The 22,500-nt window shown below is 39.8% G+C and overlaps 4 protein-coding genes across 5 annotated transcripts in view; 3 read left to right on the forward strand and 1 right to left on the reverse strand.

Annotated features, from left to right (window-relative positions):
* Positions 1–730, forward strand: part of LOC134177941 (nucleoprotein TPR-like) — a 32,146-nt gene extending 31,416 nt beyond the window's left edge. The window contains exon 51 of the mRNA XM_062644717.1: positions 535–730. Coding sequence (XP_062500701.1) covers positions 535–578 — 44 coding nt within the window. The 3' untranslated portion in view covers positions 579–730. The remainder of the gene's footprint in view (positions 1–534) is intronic.
* Positions 731–1,157: 427 nt separating this feature from the next.
* LOC134177894 (NEDD4-like E3 ubiquitin-protein ligase WWP2) lies at positions 1,158–17,089 on the forward strand. The gene is made up of 21 exons (XM_062644667.1): positions 1,158–1,244; positions 3,737–3,816; positions 3,874–3,911; positions 4,057–4,098; positions 4,420–4,531; positions 5,736–5,860; positions 5,915–6,262; positions 6,330–6,401; positions 6,463–6,502; positions 7,315–7,410; positions 7,468–7,697; positions 9,092–9,173; positions 9,230–9,342; positions 9,409–9,418; positions 9,908–9,989; positions 10,050–10,370; positions 13,053–13,327; positions 14,034–14,154; positions 15,753–15,857; positions 16,264–16,433; positions 16,805–17,089. The coding sequence occupies exons 2-21, from the start codon at positions 3,761–3,763 to the stop codon at positions 16,902–16,904; spliced, it is 2,538 nt and encodes an 845-aa protein (XP_062500651.1). The 5' UTR covers positions 1,158–1,244; positions 3,737–3,760; the 3' UTR covers positions 16,905–17,089.
* Positions 17,090–17,553: 464 nt separating this feature from the next.
* Positions 17,554–19,848, reverse strand: LOC134178178 (proteasome subunit beta type-6-like). The gene is made up of 6 exons (XM_062644992.1): positions 19,742–19,848; positions 19,611–19,678; positions 19,266–19,397; positions 19,071–19,200; positions 17,871–18,015; positions 17,554–17,803 (listed from the first exon to the last, which is right to left on the reverse strand). Exons 1-6 carry the CDS (start codon positions 19,820–19,822, stop codon positions 17,676–17,678), a joined length of 684 nt encoding a protein of 227 aa, XP_062500976.1. The 5' UTR covers positions 19,823–19,848; the 3' UTR covers positions 17,554–17,675.
* A 10-nt stretch (positions 19,849–19,858) lies between these two features.
* The window catches only part of LOC134178179 (DNA repair-scaffolding protein-like), a 14,202-nt gene continuing 11,560 nt past the window's right edge, over positions 19,859–22,500 (forward strand). The window contains exons 1-5 of one of the 2 annotated variants that reach the window (XM_062644993.1): positions 19,859–19,897; positions 19,952–20,011; positions 20,423–20,806; positions 21,516–21,646; positions 22,078–22,166. In XM_062644993.1, the coding sequence (XP_062500977.1) occupies positions 19,883–19,897; positions 19,952–20,011; positions 20,423–20,806; positions 21,516–21,646; positions 22,078–22,166 (679 nt within the window). In that variant the 5' untranslated portion in view covers positions 19,859–19,882. The remainder of the gene's footprint in view (positions 19,898–19,951; positions 20,012–20,422; positions 20,807–21,515; positions 21,647–22,077; positions 22,167–22,500) is intronic. The other variant, XM_062644994.1, reaches the window with a different exon arrangement.

The raw sequence follows: 22,500 nt of genomic DNA on the forward strand, positions 1-22,500 counted from the left end.
CTCATTTTGCTACGTGTTATTTTGGTGCTTGTTTTTATGATTTTGATTTTGTTGATATTTTGTGTATTTTTGTCTGTCTATGTGTCTGTCTATATATATACATATGTATGTAGGTAAGTAAGTAGGTAGGTAAGTAGGTATGAATGTATGTATGTATGTATGTATGTACATATGTATGTCCATGTGTCTGTCTGTCTGTCTGTTCGTCTCTCTCTGTTGTCTGTCTGTACATCCATCTCTCTGTTTGTCTGTCCGTCTGTCTATTTGTCTGTATGTATGTATGTATGTCCATCTGTCTAGCTGTCTGTGTCTTTGTCTGCCTGTCTGTCTGTCTGTCTGTCTGTGTCTGTCCATCTGTTTGTCTGTCTGTCTATCTGTTTGTTTGTTTGTTTTCTGTATTTGTTTTTTCTGTTTGCATCATGTCACACATAACAATCCTTACCCACCCATTTTGCAAACATACCCGTAATAGCCACATGTTCTTTGACTATTTTGGACTTGTTTTACGATTCGTTGAGACAAGGTCTTGTGTAGGTCGTTCTGGGAGATCATCTGGCAAACCAAAGTCTGGAGATTAAAACGACATGTAGAGTTGTGTTAGCCTATTGTAGGCATCTTTGACATCGTCTAGTGAATTTTCATCTAATGCATGAACAGATCTGTTGCTACCAGACAGTTAGACACGATATGACTATTGGAGTGTATGTAAAGAATTCAAACATATGAAGAAGCTCTTGTTCATTCGATTGTTTGCCCGGTGAGTCATCCATGTCAGCAGTCAACACATCATAGTTGTATGTTCTGTTGAGCTACAGGATAACGCCAATACATCCGGGTTTATTAAAATACATCCGGGTTTATTAAAATACATCCGGGTTTATTAAAATACATCCGGGCTATTATACATCCAGGGTTGGAACACTTAACTTCCTGCAGATTAACTGTCTACACATCCGAGTTTAAGTCTGAATTAATTTACGTAACATAACACACTCCGTGCTTAGTCTCGCGTAGCCAGACCCCTTTCCGCCGCGTCCTTCCATTTCGGCGGGGGGTCTGGCTACGCGAGACTACGTGCTATGCACCAAGTCACACCTGCCATCCAACTAAAATTAACCACGCCCACTTACTTATTTTCTGTTTCATTCTGCGCATGCGTAATAACTAAGTTTATCCCGTGACCTGGTGGCGAGAAGGAAAGCAGGGTGACAGACCCACGACTCTTCCACACAAACGACAGACAGGTAAGCGTCTATTCTCGCTCACACGATCACGATGAGTGAAGTGTGTGTGTCGCATAAACGGAAACGACGAGAAACGAGTGCGATCGGCAAAACTTTCGTATCGAAATCGACTGTGCGAGCGCTTTGCGTGTCGTTTCGCCCTCTTTCGTTTCTCATAGTCTCGCGTGTTGCGCGGATTTGGTGCGCTGCGTGGGTGTGGTCGATAAATTTGTAAGTGACGTGACACACCTGCCGGAGAGTTGAGAGTTTGAGATGATAATGTAATATGGTGGGATGGATGATGGCTTGCCGTAGATATGGTGGAGAGTTGACGTGGAGGATGTCGGGTGGCGTGGGTGTGGCAGTTGGTGTCGTCATGGGGAATTTTGTTGGTGGAGGGAAGTGGAGGTTGCTGATTGTTGTGTGTAGATGTGTGTGGTTTCTGTGTGTAATTTAACTGTGTGTCTTGTCTGTCTGTCTGTCTGTCTGTCTGTTTGTCTGTCTGTGTCCGTTTGTCTGTCTGTTTGTTTGTCTGTCTGTTTGTCTGTCTGTTTGCTTGTCTGTCTCTTTGTCTCTTTGTCTGTCTGTCTGTCTGTCTGTCTGTTCGTTTGTCTGTCTGTCTCTTTGTCTGTCTGTTTGTTTGTCTGTCTGTCTGTCTGTTTGTCTGTCTGTTTGTTTGTCTGTCTGTCTGTCTGTTTGTCTGTCTGTTTGTTTGTCTGTCTGTTTGTTTGTCTGTCTGTTTGCTTGTCTGTTGGTTTGTCTGTTTGTCTGTCTGTTTGTCTGTCTGTTTGTCTGTCTGTTTGTCTGTCTGGTTATTTGTCTGTTTGTCTGTCTGTTTGTCTGTCTGTTTGTCTGTTTGTCTGTCTGTTTGTCTGTCTGGTTATTTGTCTGTTTGTCTGTCTGTTTGTCTGTCTGTTTGTCTGTCTGTTTGTCTGTCTGTTTATCTGTCTGTCTGTCTCTCTGTCTGTTTGTCTGTCTGTTTGTCTGTCTGTCTGTTTGTCTGTCTGTTTGTCTGTCTGTCTGTTTGTATGTCTGTTTGACTGTCTGGTTATTTGTCTGTTTGTCTGTTTGTTTGTCTGTCTGTTTGTCTGTCTGTTTGTTTGTCTGACTGTTTGTTTGTCTGTTTGACTGTCTGGTTATTTGTCTGTTTGTCTGTTTGTTTGTCTGTCTGTTTGTCTGTCTGTTTGTTTGTCTGTCTGTTTGTTTGTCTGTTTGACTGTCTGGTTATTTGTCTGTTTGTCTGTTTGTTTGTCTGTCTGTTTGTCTGTCTGTTTGTTTGTCTGTCTGTTTGCTTGTCTGTTTGTTTGTTTGTTTGTCTGTCTGTTTGTCTGTCTGTTTGTTCTTCTGTTTGTTTGTCTGTTTGACTGTCTGGTTATTTGTCTGTTTGTCTGTCTGTTTGTCTGTCTGTTTGTCCTTCTGTTTGTTTGTTCGTTTGTTTGTCTGGTTATTTGTCTGTTTGTCTGTTTGTTTGTCTGTTTGTCTGTTTGTTTGTCTGTCTGTTTGTCTGTCTGTTTGTTTGTCTGTCTGTTTGTTTGTCTGTTTGACTGTCTGGTTATTTGTCTGTTTGTCTGTTTGTTTGTCTGTCTGTTTGTCTGTCTGTTTGTTTGTCTGTCTGGTTATTTGTCTGTTTGTCTGTTTGTTTGTCTGTTTGTTTGTCTGTCTGTTTGTCTGTCTGTTTGTTTGTCTGTCTGTTTGCTTGTCTGTTTGTTTGTTTGTTTGTCTGTCTGTTTGTCTGTCTGTTTGTCTGTCTGTTTGTTCTTCTGTTTGTTTGTCTGTTTGACTGTCTGGTTATTTGTCTGTTTGTCTGTCTGTTTGTCTGTCTGTTTGTCCTTCTGTTTGTTTGTTCGTTTGTTTGTCTGGTTATTTGTCTGTTTGTCTGTTTGTTTGTCTGTCTGTCTGTCTGTCTGTCTGTTTGTCTGTCTGTTTGTCTGTCTGGTTGTCTGTCTGTTGGTCTGTTTTTTGTCTGTCTGTTTGTCTGTCTGTTTGTCTATCTGGTTTGTCTGTCTGTTTGTCTGTTTGTCTGTCTGATTATTTGTCAGTTGGTCTGTTTGTTTGTCTGTCTGTTTGTCTGTCTGTTTGTCTGTCTGTTTGTGTGTCTGGTTATTTGTCTGTTTGCTTGTCTGTTTGTCTGTCTGTTTGTCAATACATACATTTTCAAAGAACAACACTATTACATTCTAGTCTGGCCCAAACTCTGTTTGTCTGTCTGATTATTTGTCTGTTTGCCTGTCTGTCTGTCTGCATCTGTCTTGTTATTTGTCTGTTTGTCTGTCTTTTGTCTGTTTGTCTGTTTGGTTGTTTGCATGTTTGTATGCAGGTATATATGTATGTGTGTATGTGTATTTGTCTGTCTGGTTGTCTGTCTGTCTGTCTACTTGTTTGTCTGTCTTTTTGTTTGTTGGTGTGTGTGTGTGTGTGTGTTTGTTTGTTTGTTGTTTGTTTCTTGGTTTGTCTGCAAATTTGATTTTTGTATGTATCTGTATTGCTCGTGTTTCACTAACTCTCATCTCTAGCGTTTGTATTTTCAAACACAAGTGATGAGTACACCCCAACAAAACGGCCCAACCAGCAACACCACTACAGGAACTACACAGTAACCATTAACATTCTTATCTCATTAATACAAAATCACATATTTCTCTTTGTGTAGGCGCCCGAGAGCAAAATTGGCTCAAGTGCACATCACAGGTATAACACACCACATGTCATCCATACACACGAATGCACGCACGCACGGATGCACACACACGCACGTGCACACACACGCACACACACACACACACACACACACACACAATCTCTGTACTTTCACTTTCTATTTTTATGTTTTTAGTAATATCTGCATCACTGAAGGAGGTGAACGATGGATGGTTTGGTAAGCGACAGTCTGTCATGTTGAGGCTGCTGTTTGTATAAACACTCGCACGATCACTTCAACATGTTACGTCAGCATTTACTGGCTGCTATTATGTCATCAAATTTTCACGCTAATAATCAGGCCAGCCACTTCTATTGTTGACATGTCAGCTTCAATGATGATGCATTGACTGATAATATACGTGTATGTACGATTGAAGGGTCACATGTAAATATAATGTTTGTTTTTAAAAATTGATATCAATGTCAAGTGTTTGGCTTTGACTTTTGGTCAGATTGCTACGTTATTTGAAGTTTTGTTGATATGTGGTGATTACAGGTGGCGGCAAGCCGGATACGTATGTTGAGGTTTGCTGTGATCAGAACACGAGTAGAAAGACAGAGGCTGTGAAGAAGACGTGGCAACCGAAATGGGATGATGATTTTAATATGTGAGTGACTAGAGTGAAATGGCTGGTTAGCTGCAATGAAATAAAATACGAGTTATGAGCACAAATAGACAAACAGATGGACAGACAGACACAAAGACAGACAGACGGACACAAGGATGGACAGACACAAGACAGAGACACAAAGACAGACAGACACAAATAGACAGACAGACAGACAGACAGACAGACACAAAGACACACACACACACACACACACACACACACACACACACAGCGTTCTAGCCAGAACTTTTTTGCCAACCGTCAATATGACGTCATAAAAAATAATGACGTCAATTAATGACATCATCAAATGTTTGATGTTGACATATGTGACAATGACATTAGTCTATCACTTTATTAGAGTCAGAATGGCAGCGTGTATATAGTTACTGCATGATTGGTAGACTATTCAATATAATTGCCACTCAGATATTGTTGAATAAACTTCATTGAACGTAATAAACATAACACAGACAGACAGACAGGTAATACAATAGATTATTATTACAATGGCAAATTGACTTAATTAATTAAAACTGAAATTGTGAGCTGACCTAAAAGAGTAGGGGTGTACAAAACATGAGATTGAAGATAAACAGTAATTAGTAGAACACCTGCTGCAACCACAGTCTCATTAGTACCTCTTGTGTGAAAGGTCAACAGGAATTCACCTCAAACACCAACAAGGAGACCATGCACTCCCTAAAATTACTGTACCAGATGTGTCTGACATGAGAATATGTATTGTTCTATAGCAACTTTGGGACCATCAAGACCGCTAGTGTCTTTAGATTTGTGATGGATCTTGTAGGAAAACATCCCGCACTATGTTTGTTAAGGCTTTCCAATTCTGTTCCCAATCATCAATAAATGCTGTTTTCCCACTCCAAACGTCCCTTCCCTCTTCCAACCGTCATTTTGACTGTACTGACAGTACTGGCGAGAACACTGCACACACACACACACACACACACACACACACACACACACACACACACACACACACACACACACACACACACAATGTATTAGTGATGTATGAAAGAGTTTGACAAACAAACAAACAGACAGACAGTCAGACAGTTAAACAAACACACGGACCGACAGATGGACACACATGCAGATGACATCCACGTAATGATCTCATAAATTACACTCATTACAATCTCTAACATTAAAAGTGTGCGTATGTGTGTGTCAGTCTGGTCACTCCCACGAGTTCTATGGAGTTTCGAGTCTTCAGCCACAAAACACTGAAGGCAGACATTCAACTAGGTGTGGCAACAGTTGATATCAATAACCTCCTGAGGAAACACAACGGAAAACGTAAACTAATTGAAGCAGGAACACGTTGAGATTGTCACTGTATTATGTACATAGTGTCAAGTGAAAAACTGACTCTCAAGTTGAATAAGGAAGGCATATATGCTGGTGATCTGGACATAATGCTTGACGGGTTGGAATACGATTTGAGGACTCTCGGAATTGAGCCACCAGCAAGCACTGTAAACACGAATTCAACAAACACAGCCGAAGAACAGACAGCTGGAATGACGAGTGATTCATCGTCTCATCCACTTGAGAATGCAAATCAAGATTCGGAGGAAGACTTGCCGTCTCGTGATCAGCGTGCAGCAAGGACGGCATCACAACAGAGAACGAGTGCTGCCACGTTGGCGGCTGGCGCTGCTGCTGTTGCTGGAACACGAACAGCGTCTACGACTCCAGGTATCGAGGAGTGGATTATATGGTGTGTGAAGGTTGTGTTGAGTTATGTGTTATGTTGTTGTGTTAGCTGCGGCTCAGTCGGGATTAGGTACTGCAGCGACGAGGAGTACAGCGACTCCGGCTAGAAGGTCGACTCCTGGTTGGTTTGGTAGTTGTTGTTGAGGTGTAATGATGGTGGTGACGGTGAGTGATGTTTGTAGCTGTTCCTGGTGGAGCGAGACAGATACCTTTACCAACTGGGTATGCAATGTTGATTATTAAATTAATAAATAGAGTTTGGTGTGTTGTGAGATGTGTTCTACGATATCAGTGTCAATTGTATAGTGAGATGCATCCCTCCAGTACGATAGCGTAGTGTATTGTGGGATGCATCCCTCCAATACAATAGTCTAATGTATTGTGAGATGCATCCCTCCAATACAATAGTCTAGTGTATTGTGAGATGCATCCCTCCAATACAATAGTCTAGTGTATTGTGAGATGCATCCCTCCAATACAATAGTGTAGTGTACTGTGAGATGCATCCCTCCAATACGAGACTATTGTATTGTGAGATGCATCCCTCCAATACAATAGTCTAATGTATTGTGAGATGCATCCCTCTAATACAATAGTGTAGTGTATTGTGAGATGCATCCCTTCATACAGTAGTCTAGTGTATTGTGAGATGCATCCCTCCAATACAATAGTCTAGTGTATTGTGAGATGCATCCCTCCAATACAATAGTCTAATGTATTGTGAGATGCATCTCTTCAATACAATAGTCTAGTGTATTGTGAGATGCATCTCTTCAATACAATAGTCTAGTGTATTGTGAGATGCATCCCTTTAATACAATAGTCTAGTGTATTGTGAGATGCATCCCTCCAATACAATGGTCTAGTGTATTGTGAGATGCATCCCTTCAATACAATAGTCTATTGTATTGTGAGATGCATCCCTCCAATACAATAGTCTAGTGTATTGTGAGATGCATCTCTCCAATACAAAAGTCTAATTGTCTATCTCTTCAATGCTTTATCATCTAACCAAACTGATGATGATTATTTAGTTGGGAAGAACGAAGAACACCCGATGGTCGTCTTTATTATCTCGATCATAACACAAGGACAACAACATGGACTCGACCTCAACCATTGCCTCAAGGGTTTGAACGCCAACAAACTACACACGTGCCCAACAATCCTTAGAATTTGTTTTCTAGCTATGAGATGCGCATCGACCCTCGTGGGCGCACGTATTATGTTGACCACACAACACGCACAACAACGTGGCAACGACCGACTGCAGAGAGCATCAGTCATTATCAGCAGTGGCAGAGACGAGAGCAGCAGAATCAAGCCGTACAACGAGAGAATTTGCAGAACAGGTTCTTGTTACAGACTGGGCCAGAACAACAGGACGACGGGCTGGGAGAGTTGCCTGATGGATGGGGTTAGGAGAGATTTCTTGATGACTTGTAGTCTGATCTGTTGGTTTTCTGTTTGCTTGTTTGTATGCGTTTTCTGTTTGTTTGTTAGTCTAGATGTGGGTTTGTCTATTTGTCTGTTTTTGTGTTTGGCCAAATGTTCGTCTGTGTCTGTGTGTATGCTCGTCTGTCTGTGTGTATGTGTCTGTTTGTCTGTCTGTTTGTCTGTCTGTTTGTCAATACATATATTTTCAAAGAACAACACTATTGCATTCTAGTCTGGCCCAAACGGCCGACGCCATAATTTAACAACGTGCGAATGAACTGTCAACTGTAAAGATGCTAACTTTCTGCTAATGACGCTAGCATTACATCTTTGCAAAGCTACCAACATGCATCTACGCCAGAATGTCTTAAAGTCACGACTGTTCTTTCTTTCGTCTTCGTCTATAGACTGAAGTGACAGGCGGTGCAAGAATTGAGCTGCCTCTGAGCCCCAACGTTCGAAATGTTTGAACACTAATGGGATGCAGTTGGAGGGGAGGCCCCAGACATCCCTTTCTCTAGCATATTTCTCTGATTTCTTGATGTCACGGGTAGCTGCGGCCGTGCCGTCTTCCTGAGCTGCTCGAGAGATCACATGTAGTGCCCATGGGTGGGCCACCGAGATGTCCAGCTCAATGTCACAACCCTGTTGAGCGTCAAAGACAACGATGTCGGGGCGGTCGTCACTATTAACGTAAAGATTCTTTGGTTCTCGCTAATGGGACATCTTCAAATGCTGTAGACAGTCGCTCCAAACACTAGTCAATGTCTCGTGAGTCCGTATTGGTCCACCACCGGTCTTACATGTGAGAAGGTGATAGCCGTCTTTATCAATGTCTTTGCCGCATTTGCATATAGGGACAAAAGAACCGAGGGGCATTTCAAGACCCAACCTCATGCGCATTGCTAAGCGAAAATCGCTGGGTTTAAATGCAAGCTTCGCAGAAGAAGGTATTGAGTCAAGCCATGCGCCTGTTCCAAGTCTCTGTAGTGACCTGAACCGAGCAACTGATCGCTGAGATAGTGGGTTTGAGAGAATAGAGGACACAATTTGTTCCGTTTGCTCCGATTTTAGCTTTTGCTGTAGCTTTGTTTGTTTGTCTGTCCGTATGTCTGTTTGTTTGTCTGTCCATATGTCTGTTTGTTTGTCTGTCTGTATCTCTGTATATTTGTCTGTGTCTGTTTGTCTGCTTGTCTGTCCATATGTCTGTCTGTCTGTCTGTTTGTTTGTCTGTCCATCTGTCTGTCTGTGTCTGTTTCTCTGTCTGTCTGTGTCTGTTTCTCTGTCTGTCTGTCTGTCTGTCTATCTTTCACATTCATCTGTTTGCTGTTCTGACTCTCTGTCTGTTGCTCTGACTAATCATTTCTATTGCAGAACGCAGAGACTACTTCGGTCGATCATACTTCGTCAATCATGCTGCTCACACAACACAATGGGAAGATCCTCGGAAACACCAGTAAACACATCCAATTTACTATCAAAGTCCAGTGCATTTATTGTCTTCACACACAGAGAGGAGGGCAAGGCTGCAGACCAAGTTCTTCCACCAGGATGGGAGATACGCTACAATCAAGATGGAAAAATGTACTTTGTAGATCACAACACAAAGTCGACAACATACAATGGTAATTGTATCAGTTGTGTTCAGTTGTGGCTTTGTTGTATGGCTGACTGTGTTTGTTGTTGTTTAGATCCAAGAAAGTTAGTATAGTCGTTTGTGGTGTTGGATTAGTGGTGATTGTTGGAGACAACCATTTACAGTTGACAGATAGAGAGACAGACTTGCATCAAGAGCAGACGGATGGACGGACGGACAGACAGACAGATGGACAGACAGACAGATAGACAGACTGACATACAGACAGACGGATAGACGGATAGACAGATAGACAGACAGACAGTTAAACTGATAGGCTGGTAGATAAGCATGCAAATTGGAAGACAGATGGCTAATAGAATGGGTGTGTAGTTGGCTGGATTGACAGACAGGTAGACAGACAGACTGATAGACAGACAGACAGACAGTTGGACACTTGGTTAATCAACTAAGCAGACTGTAAGTCAAGAAACAGATGGAACACCAACAGAGCATGCCAAACAAGCAACAAACCAAACATAGAATTCTATTATAATCACAAACGGATAACGCTTTCCTTTGTTCACATTGTTGTTTCTTTCTTATCGTTTCAGAATCACCGACAAGCCCGGTATTGCAGTTGCATATCAACGAAGCTTTCGGTGGAAACTGGCTCAGTTTCGACGTTTGTGCTTTGTGAGTAATTTCCGTCACGACGCATCAAGTACAAGACAACATCTCTGTGTGTTTATTTAGGCTAATCAATTGCCAAGTCATGTGAAAATCAACGTGTCTCGTCAGACAATATTTGAAGATTCTTTCCATCAGATAATGCGTATTCAGCCGTTTGATCTTCGTCGACGTCTTTATATTATTTTTCGTGGAGAGGAGGGGCTTGACTATGGGGGCGTGGCTCGGGAGTGGTTCTTTCTGTTGTCACATGAAATGCTGAATCCCATGTTCTGTCTGTTTGAATATGCTGGACAGAAAAATTATTGTCTTCAGATTAATCCTGCTTCTTCTATTAATCCGGATCATTTGACATATTTCAAGTTTATTGGAAGGATCATTGCAATGGTGAGGCTGTATTGGATTGATGTTTTTTCAATACACTAGACTATTGTATTGGAGGGATGCATTTCACAATACACTAGACTATTGTATTGGAGGGATGCATCTCACAATATATATTTTTCAGAATTGTCATAAAAAAGCATAAGGCAAATTACAAACAAACTATGACACAAACTAAAATGCAAACTACAATGCAAACTATAATGCAACCAATCACACACACACACACACACACACACACACACACACACACACACACACACACACACACACACACACACACACACACACACACACACACACACACACACACACACACACACACAAGAACATAAAGTTAGGAAAAGTCAAAACCAAATTGGCATTTGGCAAGGTTAGCTGGCACACTGGTACCAGGCTCCTTCTTGCCAACAATTGTCAATGCTTGATTATTGATCATGTTCGAATTTAGTCGTTGAAGTGTCACAGACAAATGACGTGACCACTGTGCTTTGAATTGGCTCGCTGGCATGTCTAATTGCATGGGTGCCATCTTGTTCATCTCTGTCAGTAGCTCTTCAGCCTTAGGGTCCCAGTGTCCAAAAGCCTTAATTGCAATTGGGCAAAAGATGTGTCCTAGGGATTCGGCAGTTTCTGTGTAGTTCTTGTCCTTTTTTTCACTGCTGCAAATTCTGCCGTAGTGCTGCTCCCTGAGATGTTACTTTGTGCCCAATGGTGTGTTATTGTAATGTCTAACAATAGTTTCTTGCCCTCATGAAAATCATAGACAGCTATGTCTGGGCGTTGCTTGTTTTGGAATTGAGCTGTCAGTTCTTTTTGGCAATGGAAGCCTACTTCCCGCAACATGTTGTAGTAGTTGTCCAGGAAACAGTCGTGCCTGAATATTGGACCTCCTCCAAATTTGCACATGTAAGCAAATGATAGCCTTGTTTGTCTATGTCTTTACCACACTGGGGTATACGTTATCGATGTTTTTGAGTACAGGAAGACATACCCTTAGTCGCATAAGTACTGCAGTTCTAAACTGAACAGCTAAGAGTGAATTTCTGCGACACTGGAACTGTATCTAGCCAAACTCCTGCCATTGGCCCACCACAGCTAATCAGTCTTGCTCTATCTTCTCTTATAGTGCAGTTCTGTAAGAATTGTTGGAACTGTTTGTCTTTTTTGATTGACTGCAGTCAAGATTGTAATTTATTTGAACAATTGGAAAGATCCTGCAAAGAAGGAACCAGTGGCTCGTTTGTTGTACAAGAAGTATGATCCTCCAAAGCTTCATTTAAATCTGGTGCTAAGGATAGGGACCCATCAACAAAGGTATCAGTGAGCTTGTCGCAGAGAGAAACCAGACGTTTGTCTCTATTTCGTAAGGTGTTAATCCAAGTTCCTAGGAAAGCTGATGTGGAAGTATCACTGGATGACGTTAAGCCGAATCCCCTATTCTTCATGCGGAGTGTCAGTTGTTGTTGTTGTTGTTTTGACAAATCATAGCCTATGATTTTCTTAAAAGTGTTAATGATTTTGCTGTCACGAAGTTCTGTCATTGTGCTTGTAAGTCTTGGGGACACTGTTTGAAGAAGGTGCATTATCTTTGGGACAGCACAGTACCGAAAATTAGATTTGCTATCTGAGCATCTTCAAGTTGTGGAAGTCTGGATAGTAATTGCTTTTCTTTCTAAAATTTGGCTAGACAGCATCTCTCCACATACGAATCACTTCCCACTGGAGTTCCCAGAACTTCAAATCCTTCTGGTTTTACTGGTATATCCAAGTTCAGTCAGAAATTCCATGTAATGCAAAAGCTTTGCATGTCTTCTCATTCAATTCAAGACCAATATTGAGGAGGTTGTCTTTCAGCTCTTTATAGTGGGAAATTACCTCATCCTTTGGGCCAACTGTGATATCATCCAGATATAAAGGAGTCAATGTGCCACTGCCGTTGCGGTGTATCTTCACAAGCAACATCTGTAAAGCCAGGGCAAACAGAAAAGGTCCCATTGGATCCCCCCACTGAACTCCTTCTTCTGAAGATATGTAGCAAGTTGACTGCTGTAGTCTTGTTGTTAGCTGAGACGGTTGAGCGTAACATTTAGAGACAAAGAGAAAGAGATCAGGGAAGTTGTTTGAAACTTTAGACAAAATGACTTTCTACTGACAGAATTAATGTCATTTCTTGCATCCAGTTTGAGTATAACCCAATCTGGATGCGAAAGATGGCAGAGTTGAATCAAGTGTATCATCATCTCAGCTCCCCCTGGAGTTGAGACCTTGTATTGGTGGGGTGCCAAGTAGTCAGCTATCTCTTTCTTCCTTTGTGAGCATGCTGCTTTGGCCACAAGTCTGCGGATACAGTTACCAACAGCAATTGGGCGAATGTCATTCTCATTTTTTTCCAGAGCAACCAATTTAGCTTCTGCCAAATCTTGAGCCACCGAATCTGAGACATTACCTGCTAGAGGCTATTACAAGCTGTGAGTAGCAACTCCAAATAGAATTGTGATTCAAGCAACAATTTCGAATGTTGGAATCTCCATCCATCACGACCTGGCCCTGAACCATTGGGGCAATCTTTCACTGTCTTTGTGAGAAAAGCTTGATTGATTTGCAGAGGAGTGCAATCTCTCAATACATTAGACTATTGTATTGAAAAGATGTGTATTCAACGCAACCTGTCTGTCTTTTTAGGCTTTGTATCATCAGAAATTCATCGACAATGGTTTCTCGATGCCATTCTGCAAACGAATGTTGAACAAATCGCTAACATTGAGAGATCTCGAATCAATAGACCCAGAGTTTTATAACTCACTTGTGTGGGTGAGAGACAACAACATTGAAGAGTGCGGACTAGAAATGTTCTTCCAAGTCGACTATGATTTGTTGGGTGAAGTGAAGTCGCATGAACTGAAAGAGGGAGGAGATGAAATACTAGTTACAGAGGAAAACAAACAGGAATACATACAGTAAGCATGTAACATAATCAGTCTTTGTTTGTCTGTCTGTCTGTATGTCCATCTGTTTGTCTGTCTGTCTGTCTGTCTGTCTGTCTGTCAATACATATATTTTCAAACATTGAACTATTATACACCACCTAAGCAAAGCAACTAAATACTACCCAAGCCAATAGGGCTTGGTTCTACGTACAACTATTTATGTTTATGTTGCTGTCTCTTGAAACAATCTTCTTTATTTTTCTGTCAATCACTCTAGCATTTGATCGTTGTAGACACACAGAGAACACAGATCTCGAGTATGTCTTGAAGGTTGATGCATTTGGCTTTCCGTCTTCGTCTCTTGATAGCTGTGTGTCTGTCTGTCTGTCTGTCTGTCAAATCTTTATATTTCGTATATATGAACTGTTACAAGCTATAGATATGAAAGTCCATTATATATCAATTAGACCCACACGGGTCTCTAGAAAATTATCAACATAGGTTGCATGCAATTGGACATTATATGTGTCACTAATGTCATTTTCTTTGCTTCGTGAGCAAAGACCGTCTGTCTGTCTGTTTGTGTGTCTGTCTGTTTGTCTGTGTGTTTGTTTGTTTATCGAGTTTGTATACTTGTTAATGTGTTAATATGTAATATAATGGACTGTTTATTTGCACTCTTAATTAATGACTAATTTAGTATCAGTGATTGTGCATAAATTCATTGTTTTCCCAGCTTGATGACTCAGTGGAGGTTTGAACGAGGAGTCAAAGAGCAGACCAAATCGTTTCTCGAAGGTTTCAATGAAGTCGTTCCTCTACAGTGGCTTCAGTTCTTTGACGAACGAGAGCTAGAGGTAAACAACATGTTCCCTAATAGAATTATGTCTCGTAGAGTGATACCATAAATTGATGATTACACTCTGACTTGATTGCACATTGCAAGACGAATGGCTTGAATAAAAGTTAAATGTTAAAAATTAAATCTTATAACATAGAAATCAAAAATAAGAATGTATAATTAATAAATTTAAATTTGAATTTAAAAATTTAAATTTAAATATAAAAAATTAAGGGCATTTTAAATTACTTTTAAAAATTTAAAATTAGAAAACAAATGAAATTAGAATGACAAAATTAGAAACATGGATGTTATAAGTGAAGCTGTGTTCTACTCGCTTCAGAGCTCATGTGTGTGTGTGTGTGTGTGTGTGTGTGTGTGTGTGTGTGTGTGTGTGTGTGTGTGTGTGTGTGTGTATTTATTGTGAATATTAATGTAAATTTTATTGATTTTTGTCTGTCTATTGTCATTACATTATTTAATCATTAGCTTGTTGCTAGAATGTATAATTCTTTGAAAACACAGGGATGCGTCAATGTGATTAAAAAAAGATAATTAACTAAATATCATCAATGTCCCACACTTAATGCTTCGAATTCAGCACATTCACATGCATGACAGCTGCGTGACTCTTGCACAGAGCAGGCGTGTTATCCACGTTATTTCTCAATTCTGTAGTGCTCTTGCATCACTTGAAGTTCTAGATTGACATGCTTTCGTTGAGCCGTTGCTATCTTTTGTTCCGCTAATTTGTAGCTCTAACTCTAATTATCTAACGTACGTCTCCTACCTGCATGGGAAATACTGTGAAGTAACAATGTCTAGCAACTGGATCCAGCGTCAACGTTTCTTACGAATCTTTCTCGCAGGATGACGTTGATCGTTCATCATCAGTACTTTAGTTACACTTTTCTAACATATTGATCTCTTGAAGATCGCGAATGATGTCGTGGTCCCATGGGACCTTTGCTTGGCTTCGTGAAGAACGACGAATTCGTTTGTTTGCGATTCTTCTGTGAAAAAGTAACAGAAGCGTACAACTATTACCTGAACTTTACTCTGCGCTTCTCAGTTTGATGACGGTTTGACTTTAGAATGGGTAAATGATGTCTTGGCTTTTCTGTCATAATGCGTGGGATTGTTATGTCACCCATTGTTGGTGTCCCAAAAGGACTGCTGATTGGCTCAACAAACCCCCAGAGTGATTCATGCTGACAAGCTAGTGTTACGTCACTTGCTTTTTTGTATCTCAAGACGACTGCTGATTGGCTTGACGAACTCCTCGAGCGTGACACATGCTTACAAACAAACATAGGTACATACAAGCAAACATAGGTACATACATACAAACATAGGTACATACATACAAACATAGGTACATACATACAAACATAGGTACATACATACAAACATAGGTACATACATATAAACATAACGACATATGGACAGACAGACAGAAAGTCAATTGAGCCCGTTTAGAGTGAGCTTCTTGTGAAGCAGTCCATCACTCATTGTGGTGTCCTTCTTTACGCTCGTAGCTTAACAATCATGCAAAAAATTGAATGGCCCAACTACCCACTGACCTTGATGTCTGTGCCGTTTGTTTCTTTGTAGGTTTTACTGTGTGGAATGCAAGAGATTGATATTGATGACTGGTGTAAGAATGCTATTTATAAGAACTACACGCGAAACAGCAAGCAAGTTCAGTGGTTCTGGCAGGTGAGTTCAGTCGTTGAGTTGATGTCGTTTGATTTCGTTAAATGCAACAGTCTAAATGTGCAGTCATGTTGTACACTAGATTATTGTATGTCTATTGGAGGGATGCATGTCACAATACACTAGACTATTGTATTGGAGGGATGCATCTCACAATACACTAGACTATTGTATTGGAGGGATGCATCTCACAATACACTAGACTATTGTATTGGAGGCATGCATCTCACAATACATTAGACTATTGTATTGGAGGGATGTATTTCACAATACACTAGACTATTGTATTGGAGGGATGCATCTCTTATACATTATGTCAATACTTCGAGGCTAAGATGTTTGTATGATTATCATGAGATTTATGCTTGACTGACGAAATCTTTGAAGTGATTACTGGTGTGCGTGATAGGCTGTGAAATCGTTTGACAACGAAAAGAGGGCTCGTTTACTGCAGTTTGTGACTGGAACGTGTCGGCTTCCTGTTGGCGGGTTTGGTGAGCTGATGGGCAGCAACGGCCTGCAGAAGTTTTGTATTGAGAAAGTTGGAAAGGAAAGCTGGCTTCCAAGGAGTCACACATGGTGTGTGTGTGTGTGTGTGTGTGTGTGTGTGTGTGTGTGTGTGTGTGTGTGTGTGTGTGTGTGTGTGTGTGTGTGTGTGTGTGTGCATACGTGTTTGTACTAAGTCTTTGTGTTGGTTTTATTACTTTGTGCCAGATTTTTTCAACTGTTATCTGTCAGTTTGTCTGTCAATTTGTTTGTCAATTTGTTTGCGACGTATGTCTGTCTGTTTGTCAAATTTGTTTGTCAAATTTATTGTGTCTGTTTCTTCGTTCGTCTGTCTGTCTCTTTGCCAATTAAATTTGTTCATCAAATCTCTGCTGGTGTATGTGTCTGTCTAATGATGCATATCAAACCCTTTCAACACAATCCAAACATTTTCTCTCTCTTAGCTTCAATCGTTTGGATCTCCCACCCTACAGGAGCTACGAGCAGCTTCTTGAGAAACTAACATTTGCCATTGAAAACACGGAAGGATTTGGTCAGGAGTAGTCTTCAAGGTGGCTGATGCTTTATTGTATTGAACTGGCAATTAGTTATTATTGATTTATGGTAATTGTACGGCACTGTGTGTGAACCTTCTCTATTGCCAATCAAATGTACGATATTGCTACTCTAGATGATTGGGGTTTTCTTCATGTTGACTCGTTTTATTCAATGAAATGTGTAAGAATGCAGACTCTGGTGGTGTCACGCTCACATCACTGTGATGGTGTGATAATGGGGAACCTTGTGCATGTTTATCAATGTGTACACCTATTGAAATTATGCTGTACTCGATGCTATTGATTAGTTTTGAGTTTTTATCAATGGTCTCATGTTTTAATATCAACAGACAAAATTTATTTTTATGGTAAGTGTTTGACTCGATGTACAGTGAGCACTGCACTGACGAGTGATTCAAACACTGCGTGGGCGTGGCATAAATATATTAGCCATAATAAACTGATGACTGCCAGGCTGGAAGTTTTCATATCTTAATGTAGCTAGTCATGTGACTAACATTTTATGTATGTTACTGCTGGATTGATTTAAATATATTCTATTATTTAATTTAAATCTATTTAATTAATTTATTAATTAATAGTAACTAGCATTTAATCACTCAATCTGAATAATTTCAAACCACTTTTGTACGTTTTTCGACACTGACAAGCTCGTGCTATCGCCTACCATTGTGTACTCGTGTTTTTCATCACTTTCTTATATGCAACAATGACTAAAAGGATTCATGACACGTAACTCTGCCACAAGCTAATTGTTTTAGTCTTCAAAGAAACGCGGTATTTCATCTCCTGCAATGACGACGCGTTCGACACCAGACTCTTCAATGGAAGCCAATCGGATCAGTCCACCTGACGACCCATCACGTGACATTGCCAGTGCAAGAGCTAGTGTGAACACATTAATATCAATAAATATTACTGTTAAATGACAGATGAATGTGATGATACTCACAATGCTTGACGAATGACATGCATTCTTCTTTGGTCATTCCATATTTGAATTGAGAGTCACAGTAGCCGTATATGTAGGTGCTGCCTGATCCACCAATTGCGAACGGTTGCCGCACGCACATACCACTCAATGGAATGGAATACACCTATGAAACGAGAAGACACCGAATTGAACGCAATACATTGCCTCGATGACGTCAAATTAAATGAGGCAATATTAATTAATTAATTATGTGATTTTGGAAATTTGTTGCCAGTATGTCTGTCTGTCTATCTGTCTGTCCATCTACCTGCCCATCTGTCTTCCACTTATAATTGCCTATCAATCTGTCTGCCTGTCTGTCTGTCTATAATATTAATAAATAAATTATGTGATTTTGGGAAATTTGTTGCCTGTTAAGTACTACGTATGTATGTATGTCTACTTGTCTGTCCGTCTACATATGTGGCCATCGTCTTCCACCTATAATTGCCTATTGATCTCTCTGTCTGTCTGTCTGTCCATCTGTCTGTCTATATGTCTGTCTGTTTGTCTATGTCTGTCTGTCTGTCTGTCTATATGTCAGTCTGTCTATATGTCTGTCTGTCTATCTGTCTGTCTATCTGTCCATCTATATGTCTGTCTGTCTGTCTGTCTGTCTATATGTCAGTCTATATGTCAGTCTGTCTATATATCTGTCTATCTGTCTATCTGTCCGTCTATCTGTCTGTCTATCTGTCCGTCTGTCTGTTCATCTGTTTGTCTGTCTGTCTATCTGTCCATCTGTCTGTTCATTTGTCTGTCTATCTATCTGTCCGTCTGTCTGTTCATCTGTCTGTTCATTTGTCTGTCTATCTATCTGTCCGTCTGTCTGTTCATCTGTCTGTCTGTCTGTCTGTCTGTCTATCTGTCTGTCTGTGTCTATCAGTCCGTCTGTCTGTCTATCTGTCCGTCTGTCTGTTCATCTGTCTGTCTGTCTGTCTGTCTATATATCTGTCTGTCTGTCTATCTGTCTGTCTATATGTCTGTCTGTCTGTCTGTATAAATCTATTTCTCTTAATAATTTAATAATAACTCAACAACATAATCAATACTACCACAACAAACCAACCAAACTCGTAACATCTAACTCCAAATGAAACCAACAATCATTACATACGTCAACCGTCTGTCTGTCTACCCATGACGTCATACTCATCTATTTTCATTACGTTTCTTCACCTGCCCGCCTTCATGTTTATCCCATCCAGCCACAATAATACCAGCAACCAACGTATCCCTGTAATCATAACAAAATTCACGAAACACAGACGCGGCCATTTTCACCCCGGCTTGTTCGTTCAGCTCAATCCTGCCAACACAATCAGTAAACCACTGCAGCACACGTCACGTTGTTATTCATTTGGTGTGTCTGACTGTTGGATGTCGAGGTAATATTTCACAATATTTGCTATTGCTTGTGTGTCGGCCGCTGATCCAGAACGACAACAGTAGATGTTATCGGTAATTTTCGTCAGTTTGTCCGTCACACGATTCGCAATGTACGCTCTATACACATTCCAACAAACAGATAATCATACACAATAACATAATAAAATAATACAACAATACTATAGCAATAATATAATAATATATTAAACAATAATAATGTAGTGTATTATAATATTATTAATATCAATTATAATTCAATGTATCTGCGTAGCGCGCGCTAATAAATCTCTACTATTTTAATTTGCTACCCAAAACGACTGATAGTGTTACCCTGTCGTAGTTCTTGAGTCTGCTCCTATAACTACTCCTCCATCGAACTCTACAGCCATGATCGACGTCTGAAAATAATAAAAAACAAATTACACAATGGAATACGAAATAAATTAGTGATCACGGGTTACTCCTGTTAAATGTTCTGATGACAACCAATCCGGGGAGTAATTCGGCTGTAGAGAAGCTTGAGGAATCGAGAATGCGGCCATTTTGTGTAATTACGCTCCCGTATGTGACAATTAAAACCCGGATGTGATTTATTACAGTGAATGCATCATTTGAAGGTTCGTTTGTTGTTCGCATGAAATTGATGATGTTGCTAAAATTTTGTTTTGGAGGAGTGGGAAAGGTTGCGTGCTGATTCGGCGTGTCTAACTTGTGACAGAAAGCGCAAGAAGGTTGAAAATCTGTTGCAAGTGAAATAGAAAATGAGATGGACAGACAAAGAGACAGACAAACAGACAGACAAACAGACAGTACAGATATACATAGTATAGTAGATATTATGTACATGGCAGACACACAGACAGACAGACAGACAGAAGGACAGACAGATGGACAGACAGATGCACAAACAGACTGACACACAGATGGACGAACAGACATACAGACGGACAGACAGACAGACAGACAGACAGACAGACAGATGGACAGACAGATGCACAAACAGACCGACACACAGACACACAGATGGACGAACAGACAGACAGACAGACAGACAGACGGATAGACAACATGGATGGATGGACAGGCACATGGTCACAAACTACAATGTACAACGACATACTTACATGTTATCATCATCTTAGGTGTCTGATGTCACTGATGATGGAGTCATTTCTCATTTCTCATCTGACTCTGACTCGGACGAAGTTAATCATCTCAAACCAAAACCCAAGACACAAGCAATCACTGGAACACACACGAAAAAGCTAAAACTAAAAAACTCAATTTACGTTTGCACAGACAAGAGAGAGATGCAAACAGTTTCAATCAATAGACTGACAGAAGACTTTGTAGGAGACGAGCCACGTGTTGAGAATTTTGTAGACTCGTTTGTGTCACCAGTAAAGAGAGTAGATGCGAGTGTTGTGATGTCTATGGAAGATAAGAGTGCAGACAAGGTTGATCATGAGGCCGTTGGTCGAGTGGATGAGATTGACTTGTTTCAGTCTTCAGATGAAGAAAGTGGAGTAAGATGTGTTGTGAAGACAGACAGACGGATGGACGTACAGACGGAGGGACTGGATGGAAGGTGGGATGGATGAACGGACAGACATAGTACCCTGCATTGTGAAATGTATCATAGACAAAAGTTCAAATATATGTGATTGACAGACAGACAGACAGACAGACAGACAGACAGAGTTAATTATGGCGTTGGCCGTTTGGGCTAGACTAGAATGTAATAGTGTTGTTCTTTGAAAATATATGTATTGACAGATAGACAGACAGACAGACAGACAGACAGATAGACAGACAGACAGACAGACAGGTGATGGGATAGACAGACAAGCAGAATCATTATAACAGAAGTGAATGAGACATATCATATTGCCTATTGACATGCTGCTATAAGTTGAAAACTAGTGGCAGCTTTAGCGTCATGTTGTTATGGCAACTTTAACATCATGTTGTTATAGAGCAACATGGCGTTGTACATAGGGTAGTCAGTAATTTATATTAGTGCTCGAATATGGCAGAGAGACTCAATGCAAGGAAACGAAAAAGTATTTATGTTTAAACATAGACATATTTCTTGACAGACAGACAGACAGACAGACAGATAAGAATGCACATGCAATACACACACACACACACACACACACACACACACACACACACACACACACACACACACACACACACACACACACACACTTTCATCTTTTGTATGTTTAGCCGACTCTATCTACTGCCCACGGTTCTCACTGGCTTGACAATGTCAAGAAAGAGTCATCATTTAGCGTTGAACATGCAGCAGAAACGTTACTCATTGACTCTGCAAAGAAGAAGAGAATAAAGTTTATAAAGTATGTGTCACCTCATCTGCGTGAGGGACCACAAGATGCAACTCAAAAATTGTTTAAGGGAGATGTGATCACTAGGCTAAATCTAGTGACGTGTATTGACACAGAATGTTGCATTCATCATACACATTCTTGACTTTGAACAAATTGTAATATGGTTACTTGCGTGGGCGTGGTCCAATAGGTAGGTAGTGACCGATTATATATTATATATATATTATATATATTGTATATATTATATATATTGTATCTGTTATACATTATATATGTTATGTATATTATATATATTGTATATAATATATTATATTATGTAATAGATTTGTTATTGATTTTGCTAGCAATGGGTCAACACAGTTAGTAACTTGTTTGCTTTACAAGCTTTGCAATCGTATGTATAATGATTTACAGTTGTCATTGCGATGTACTTGTAATAGGAATGGATTAGCTGAGCAGCTGCAGAAGGTTTGCTCACGTGAACGGTCAGACATTGCATTTTGGAAACTCAAGAAACTAAAAGAGAAAGGCAAGTGATGGACTATTCGTACAACTTACTATTGACATTTTGCATGTTGTCTGAATTGTGTATTGATATAATTATTTTATTAATTATTTTAATATTTATTATTTATTAATTATTTTTAATATTTATTATTTATTAATTATTTTTAATATTTATTATTTATTAATTATTTTTAATATTTATTATTTATTAATTATTTTTAATATTTATTATTTATTAATTATTTTTAATATTTATTTATTAAATATTATTAATATTAATTATTTTATTAATTATTATTAATATTTATTTTATTAATTATTTTTAATATTAGTTATTTTATTAATTATTTTTAATA

The sequence above is a fragment of the Corticium candelabrum genome, chromosome 4 (genome assembly GCF_963422355.1).
Source record: "Corticium candelabrum chromosome 4, ooCorCand1.1, whole genome shotgun sequence".
NCBI lineage: Eukaryota > Metazoa > Porifera > Homoscleromorpha > Homosclerophorida > Plakinidae > Corticium > Corticium candelabrum.

Bases quoted from the DNA above. Each gene is read 5' to 3' on its own strand.
- LOC134177894 (XM_062644667.1), top strand. From the start codon at position 3,761: ATGAGTACACCCCAACAAAACGGCCCAACCAGCAACACCACTACAGGA. The intron at 9,174-9,229 runs GTAAACACATCC...CTTCACACACAG, and splicing joins GAAGATCCTCGGAAACACCA to AGAGGAGGGCAAGGCTGCAG. The intron at 10,371-13,052 runs GTGAGGCTGTAT...CTGTCTTTTTAG, and splicing joins TTGGAAGGATCATTGCAATG to GCTTTGTATCATCAGAAATT.
- LOC134178178 (XM_062644992.1), bottom strand. From the start codon at position 19,822: ATGGCCGCATTCTCGATTCCTCAAGCTTCTCTACAGCCGAATTACTCC. The intron at 19,679-19,741 runs GTAACCCGTGAT...TATTATTTTCAG, and splicing joins CATCAGAACATTTAACAGGA to ACGTCGATCATGGCTGTAGA. The intron at 19,201-19,265 runs GTCAGACACACC...TTGTGTTGGCAG, and splicing joins TATTACCTCGACATCCAACA to GATTGAGCTGAACGAACAAG.